At 58.5% G+C, this 7,996-nt stretch overlaps 1 protein-coding gene across 1 annotated transcript; it reads right to left on the bottom strand.

Moving 5' to 3' along the window:
• Positions 1–371: 371 nt before the first annotated feature.
• On the bottom strand, positions 372–1,696 carry ENH_00011390 (hypothetical protein, conserved; the record flags this gene model as incomplete). The annotated part of the gene is made up of 2 exons (XM_013578878.1): positions 372–902; positions 1,214–1,696. The coding sequence occupies 2 exons, from the start codon at positions 1,694–1,696 to the stop codon at positions 372–374; spliced, it is 1,014 nt and encodes a 337-aa protein (XP_013434332.1).
• Between the last annotated feature and the right edge of the window lie 6,300 nt (positions 1,697–7,996).

The following is a 7,996-nucleotide window of genomic DNA, read 5'->3' as shown; positions in this document are numbered from 1 at the left end:
GCTAGCTGCGGGACCCTCACCCTGGGCCCTAGGGTTTGTGCTGCTGCTGCTGCTTGGCGCCTCGCATGCAGCGCGGACTCCAAGTTGAAAATGTAAGACATGGGGCGGTCCGAAGCCTCGTACTCCTGAAGGCAGCAAACCCTAAACCCTAAACCCTAAACCCTAAACCCTAAACCCTAAACCCTAAACCCTCAACGTTAAACCCTAAGGGCCAGGAGCGTCATTTCGAAGGTAAGTCAAGCCAATAGAAACACAAAGAGGCAAACAGACACAATGAGACGCTGCGGGGCCCTTTGCTGCTGCTGGTGCGCCCGGCCCTACAAAGTCCAGACAACAAGCTGCTGCTGCTGCTGCTGCTGCTGCTGCTGCCGTTACTGTTGCTGCTGCTTCTTTTGGTGTTGTGCTACATTCAATTCCAGAAGCAGCAACAGCAGCAGCAACAGCATCAGAAGTACGCCGCTGCCACCATCCCCGCCGCCAGCAGCAGCGCCCGCAGCAACAGTACCAACAGCAGCAGCAGCAGCAGCAGCAAAAGCCCGCCAACTTCGCCGTCCGCACCGTGAGACACAGCAACAGCAGCAGCAGCAGCAGCAGCAGCAGCAGCAGCAGCAGCTCACTTGGTGCACAGGCCCTCGGACTTGGAGTGTACATCCACCCCAGGTGAAGATGGCCAGCCGAGCAGCAGGAGGAAGAGTCACTTCTATATCTGGCAGCAGTTCGAGTCCGAATATTTCTGCAGTTCCTGCTGCTGCTGCTGCTGCTGCTGCACTTGTTGCTGCTCCCGCTGCTCCTGCTGCTGGTCCTGCTGCAGAAGCCGCGCCGCCCCCTGCTGCTGCTGCTGCTCCGCTACCCACGCGAAGCCCGCGGGCCCCAGGCCGTTCCGAAGGCCCAGGCCCCAGCAGCTGCAGCAGCAGCAAGCACAGCAGCAGCAGCAGCAGCAGAATGCAGCAGCAGCAGCGTGTGTTGCACAGAGCACCGCAGCAGCAGAATGCGGCAGCAGCAGCATCTGTTGCAAGGAGCGCCGCAGCAGCGGAACGCAGCAGCAGCTTCTGCAGCAGCAGTACAAGCAGCAGTTGCTGCTGCCACAGCTGCAGCAGCAGCCGAACGCAGCAGCAGCAGCAAGTGCAGCCGCAGAGGGCGGCAGCAGCAGCAAACGCAGCAAGAGCTGCAGCAGCAGCTGCTGCAGACAAGCGTGCGTCAAGCCAGAACTCACCTTGACAGCAACAACTTGTGTCTCATCTGCTGCTGCTGCTGCTGCTGCTGCTGCTGCCTCTTGGGCCTCTTGAGTGTCCAGCAGCAGCACCCGCAGCTCTCTCATTGGCTTCAAATTTATAATCCGCACAGCGCGGCGGCTGCTGGGGTTTTCAACCAGCCCAGGGGCCCCCAGGGAAGCCCCGAGGGGGGCCCCGAGGGGGGCCCCTAGGGGGGCCCCCAATGGGGCCCCTAGGGGGGCCCCCAGGGGGGCCCCCACGGTAGCCCCCATAGATGACGCCATTGAGGCCCCCAGAGTAGAACCCATGGAGGGCCCCAAGGGGGCCCCCAAAGGGGCCCCCATGGGGGCCCCTGAAGCTGCAGTTGGGGCCGAGGCCGAAGTCGGCGGCAGCCACATGTAGGAGGCCTCTCCCGAATAAGAGGCTCGGGGGTGGGGCCCTGCTGCTGCTGCTGCTGCTGTTTGCCAGCGCTGCTGCTGCTGCATCGTTGCTGCTGTGGGGGCCCCAGAAACTCAGAGATAAGCCTGGGGGGCCCCAGCGCTCCCCGTGGCTTGTTCAGGTGTACGCGCACCTCGGCAGAGGCCCCTGGGGGCCCCCAAAGGCCCTTGGGCCCTCTCAGGCGTTCCTTTTCGGAGTTTTTAATCAAATAAACAATCAAAAATACATGTTTGATGCTTTTGGGAGTTTAAATGCTGGAGTTTCAGACTGTCCGAGCCCTGCAAGTCGTCTGTAGGCGCCTGGGAGATGCAGCGGGAGGCACCCCAGGGAAATCTTATCTTACAAACATTATGTTTCGTTTTCTAATTATTCGTGAAGACAAAAAAATCGGTTTTCAGCACAGGGAGCCTCATAAAGAAGGCGAAGCGGCTTGGGGCCCCCAGGCAGTGTTGGGGGGCCCCTGGGGGTACCAGAGGCCCCTTGGGGCCCAAGGGGGCCCCTCGGGGCCCTTGGGACTGCTGTAAGTAGCCTGGCTTGCAATTTTATGGCTAAGGAGATAAGCCATTTGATTTATTTTTTAAGTTTTAATTCAATTAACTGAAAATAAAGAATATGAGCTGCCTAGGGGGCCCCCTGGGGCCGACTAATTGGGGGCCCCCAGGGCCGGAGGCCCCCAAAGCCGTGGGGGCCCTAACTAGGGCCGATACATGGGGGCCCCTAAGAGGGTCTTGTGCAACTAGCTGCTGCAGTTGCTGCTGTGAGGGCTGGCTGGCCTGTGGAGGACTTTGTCTGTGTGCAAATGCAGAGATATAAACTTAACATCATTATTAAACATAAATTATTTGATTTTCTACTCAAATGTTATATATTAAGTGCAGTGAGTGGCCTGCTTGAGAGCCTTTATGCACAAATAAAGGACTCAGCTTTATTTTCGAAAAAGACAACACCATATAGGCCATCAGCCCCTTGCATGCACAAATTCACTTGCATGCGCATGCGCCTTCCGGTGCATGCATGCATGCATGCATGCACACTTCAATAATGTGGAAATTCTCTAGATTTTCCCTAAGAAGAATCACTCTTAGGACTACTTATATACTCAGCTAGCCACGAAATAAACTGCCAGCCAAAGGGGCCCCTGGGAAACCTAGGAGGCCCTAGGGGCCCTATAATGGCCATAGGGGCCCTACAATAGCCCTAGGGGCCCTACAATAGCACTAGGGGCCCTAGAGCCCCAAAGGAGGCCCCTAAGGGGGCCCCTGAGGCTGTGGGGGCCCCACAAGGCGTCTCTTTGGGGGGCCTCAACCACTAAGGTGCTTTAGGGGTCTCTTTGTATATAAGATGCATGCGCAGTTTCTGCTGCAGCAGCAGCAACAAAAGCAAATGCTTCTTTGCTCGGCAGCTGGGCCTTGCTGCGGCCCTCGGTGCGTCTCTAGGTCAAAGTGCCATTGCAGCGCTTTGGGTGTACGTACACCCCAAACTGCTGCTGCAGCCCTTGCTGCTGCTGCTGCTGCTGCTGCTTGCCACAGGAGCTGTAGCAAACGAAATGCCCAGCTAGCCTGAGCTAAACAGCTATTTGGGAGCTCCAGCAAGTGCTGCTGCTGCAGCAGTTTCCTGCTTCTGCTGCGGCTCCAGCGAGGCCTGCAGCCACGCAGGCGCCTCTCCCGCCGCTGCTGCTGCAGCTGCAGCTGCTGCTGCTGCTGCTGCTGCTGCTGCTCAGTTATAGACCATGTATTTGGCAGTGGCGCTGAAGCGTTTGTAGCTTTTAATGACTCTGTTAATCGCCTCAATAAAGTCCTTCTCAGAGATGCTCTGAAGCAAACAGCCGGCCAACCAAAGACACGCCATGGCTAGCTAGGCAGCAGCAAATGCAGCAGCAGCAAATAGTGCAGCAGCAAGTAGAGCACAGTCAAGAGAGCATCACCAAATTCAGCAACACTGAAGAGAGGAACAACAGACAGAGCAGAAGCAAATAGAGGAGCAGCAGATATTGCAGCAGCAAACAGAGCAGCAGCAAACAGAGCAGCAGCAAACAGAGCAGCGGCAAACGCAGCAGCAGTAAGTAGAGCAGCAGCAAATAGTGCTCCATCTGCAAAGACAAGCCAGCAATATCTGCGACTTTGCGCCCCAGCGAGGTGGCCGCCGTCTGCTGTGTCTAGCTGACTTTCTTGTTATGTAGCACGCAAGCTGGCTAGCTGTCTGGCTGGCTAGCCGGCTAGCAAGTTTGCAGTCTAGCTAGCTACCTAGTTGACTAGCTAGCTAGCTAGCTTGCTGGCGGACTAGCTGGCTCTCTAGCTGCTTATCTAGCTGGCAATGTAGCTGGCCCATGACTAGCTCTCTGACCAGCTAGCTAGGTAGCTGGCTGGTTAGCTAGCTGGGTGCCTTGCTGGCTAGCTACCCGGATAGTTATCTGGTCAGCTAGCTGGCTAGCCATCCGGCTAGCTATATGTCCAGCTAGCTGGCTAGCTAGCTGGCTAGCTGGCTGGCTAGCTAGCTGGCTAGCTGGCTGGCTAGCTGACCTTTTTCCTGGCGCGAATGGCAAGTATCCCCGCCTCTGTGCAGACGGAGCGCAAGTCCGCCCCCGTGCTGTTGGGACACAGCCGGGCGAGCAGCTCGTAGCGAATGTTGCTGTCGACGCTGAGGGTCTTCGCGTGGATCCGCAGGATGTGCGTGCGGCCCTGCAGCAGCAGCAGCAGCAGCAGCAGCAGCTGGGGCAGCGAGGCAGGCTACTTGGGCTGCAAAGTGCAGCCGCAGGGAGCGGGGGAGAACAAAGAGACTGTGGGAAGGAAACGTAGAAGAACCGGCATAGAGGAGGCATCACAAGAGAAAAGCAGCAGCAGCAGCAGCAGCGAGACAGCGCAACAGCAGCAGCAGCAGCACGCCAGTGCACCACTAGCAGCAAGATAACGCAGCAGCAGCGAGACAGAAACAGCAACAGCACCACCAGGTGAAACAGCGCCAACGGCAAAAGAGGACCAGCAATGAAAACAGCAGCAGCAGCAGCAAAAGCAGCAGCAGCAGCAGCAGCAGCAGCAGACCTCCAGGTCCGGGAGTCCGAATTCGATTTTTCTGTCAAGGCGGCCGGGTCTGAGCAGCGCGGGGTCTAAAGTGTCGGGGCGGTTTGTGGCCATTAGGACTTTAACGTTTCCGCGTGCTTCGAAGCCGTCCAGCTGGTTCACTATTTCTGCAAACAGCAGCAGCAGCAGCAGCAGCAGCAGCAGCAGCAACAGCAGCGGCAGGGGAGGGGTGAGCAGCCCGGCGCGGGGAGGCAGAATGGGAGGAGATGCCATGTGAAACGCAACAGCAGCAAAAAAGATATGAAATACACCGGCAGCAGCAAGACACGTAGTGCAGCAGCAGCGGCAAGGTCGAATGCAGCAGCAGCAGCAAAACAAACGCAATCCGCAAGCAGCAGGACGACGAGCTAACTCAGCCCATCGCCCAACTGCATCCATCAGGGAGACAAAAGGAATGAAAAAAGAGAAAAGAATAGCACAAGAAGATCCACCCTGCCCACAAAAAGGCCCAGGTAAGACCAGCAGCAGCAAAAGCAGCAGCAGCAGCAGCAGCACCTTCCCCCTACCCCCCGCCCATCAATGCAGCAGCAGCACTCCCCCCACCCCCACCGAAACCACCACCACCACCACCACCACAGCTGCAGCAGCACCACCACCACCACCACCAGCACCAGCAGCAACAGCAGCAGCAGCAGCAGCAGCAGCAGCAGCAGCAGCAGCGTTACCGAGCATGGTCCTCTGGACCTCGTGGTCTCCGTGTCCGCCGTCTCCCTCTGCGCCTCTGCTGCCGCCAATGGCGTCGATCTCGTCGATGAAGAGAATGCATGCGCGGCGGCTGCGGGCCATTTCAAACAACTCCCGCACCATCCGCGCGCCCTCCCCCACGTACCTAAGCAGCAGCAGCAGCAGCACAGCAGCAGCAGCAGCAGGTTCTCCAGCAGCAGCAGCAGCAGCAATAAGGACAGCAACAGCAGCAACAACAGCGCCCGCAGCAACAGCAACAACAACAGCAACGTCAGCACCAGCACCAACAACAGCAGCAACAACAGCAACAACACCAGCACCAACAACAGCAGCAACAGCACAACAACACCACCACCACCACCACCACCAGCACCACAGCAGCAGCACCACAGCAGCAGCACCACAGCAGCAGCAGCAGCAGCAGCAGCAGCAGCAGGAGGGTCCGGACTTTTGGACGAGTTCGGAGCCGATGACGCAGATGAAGCAGGCGTCAGTTCTGTTGGCCACTGCGCGGGCCGTGAGGGTTTTGCCCGTGCCCGGCGGCCCGTAAAGAAGAACTCCTTTGGGGGGATCGATCCCGAGCGAGAGGAGGCGCTCGGGATGCAAGAGAGGCAACTCGAGGACTTCCCGCAGCTGCTCGAGTTGTTCCTTCGCGCCCCCCACGTCCGAGTAGGTCACGTCCGGCTTCTGCGCGCAAACCCTAAACCCTAAACCCTCGCCGCTGGCCGCAAACCCTAAACCCTCGCTGCGCCGCAAACCCTAAACCCTCGCGGCTGCGCCGCAAACCCTAAACCCTCGCGGCTGCGCCGCAAACCCTAAACCCTCGCGGCTGCGCCGCAAACCCTAAACCCTTGCGGCTGCGCCGCAAACCCTAAACCCTCGCGGCTGCGCCGCAAACCCTAAACCCTCGCGGCTGCGCCGCAAACCCTAAACCCTCGCCGCTGGCCGCAAACCCTAAACCCTCGCGGCTGCGCCGCAAACCCTAAACCCTCGCGGCTGCGCCGCAAACCCTAAACCCTCGCGGCTGCGCCGCAAACCCTAAACCCTCGCGGCTGCGCCGCAAACCCTCGCCGCCGGACAAGTGCGCAACACTCGCCAAAGGGCTGAACGCAAACCCTAATCCTCGCCTAAACCCTCAAGGCTGGCCGCAAACCCTAGGCGCCAAACGCAAACCCCAGACAGGCGATTCAACACTACAAACCACAAACCCTCACACTCAACGCAAACCCTCACAGCTGGCCACAAACCCTGGACAGCGAACGCGAAAACGCAACAGGTAGCGGCGAGAGCTAAACCCTAGCAGCAAACCCTAAACCCTAGGCTGAGAAAACTAAACTCCAGGCAGCCCAAACATCATCCCCAGCTCTACGCGCCAAACAACAAACGAAAAAATAAAACCCAAATAGAATAACCAAACCCTCGACCCCAAACGGGAAACCCCGAGCCAGAAACCCTAAACCCTAAACCCTCGAAAGAGACCCAGGAAGCAGCGGCAGCGAATGCTGCTGCTTAGAGGCAGCAAAAGACAAGCCGCACACGGCAGCAACTCCGGACTTGGGTTTAGAGCAAGGGTTTAGGGTTTAGGGTTTAGGGTTTGCTGGGCCTTGCCTCTTCCACTGTCATCATCATCACCGTGGGGTCGATCTTCGGAGGCAGCGGAATTTGAATTTTGTATTTGTTGCGGTCCACCCTGCAAAACCCCAAACCCTAAACCCTGAATCCTAAACCCCAAACCCTAAACCCCAAACCCTAAATCCTAAGCTAAACACCCCACACTCTGAGTGGTAAGCCCTCGCCGTGGCTGAGATTCTCACCCCCCTCACCCAGCCAGCACGCTATCAACCCCAAACCCTAAACCCTAAACCCTAAACCCTAAACCCTAAACCCTAAACCCTCCGGAGGCGTACCCAACTCTCATGCCTTCTTCTATATCCATGGCGGCAACTTTCTCGCCAAGTCCAACAACGAATTTGGCGATTTGTTTGACGTTAATGATGTACTTGGTTTCTTCATCAACGTCGCCCGCCATGCTGCCCCGGGGGCCCCCCCCCTGGGGGCCCCCGGGGGCCCCCGAGCCCGAGGGGCCCCCCGCGCCGCCGGGGGCCCCCGTAGGGGGTATTATTTTTGTGCAGCGAGCCACCTGCAGCGGCTGCTCCTGCATAAGGCGCTTATCTGCTGCTAAGTCCCACTGAGAAGGCAAAGAAAGTCCTGTGTCACTTTCGCGAACTCCACAAAGTTTGGAGATGTTCTGCAGCTGCTGCTTTATGTCCGCCTCCAGCTTCTTCGTGCTGCCCGCGTACGGGCTCAGCCCCTGCAGCAGCAGCAGCAGCAGCAGCAGCAGCAGCAGCAGCAGCAGGGAGAGTGGGGGAGCCGGCATTGGGGGTCGCTGCCGCCGTGGGGGGGTCAGGCCAGCGTCCAGCCAGAGGTCGGTGCTGCTGCTGCTGCTGCGGCTGCTGCTGCTGCTGCTGCTGCTGCTGCTGCTGCTGTGGCTGCGCATGAAAGGGCTTGAGCAGGAGGGAGCGGTCTGTCAACTCCAGCGACTAGGCTAAGCGCTCAGGGACTAGGGGGGGAATTAGGGTTTAGGGT

The sequence above is a fragment of the Eimeria necatrix genome, genomic scaffold (genome assembly GCF_000499385.1).
Source record: "Eimeria necatrix Houghton genomic scaffold, Enh_scaff134, whole genome shotgun sequence".
NCBI classification, from domain to species: domain Eukaryota; phylum Apicomplexa; class Conoidasida; order Eucoccidiorida; family Eimeriidae; genus Eimeria; species Eimeria necatrix.
Note: the sequence above shows the minus strand (reverse complement) of the source record. Positions and strands in the feature narration are given on the sequence as shown.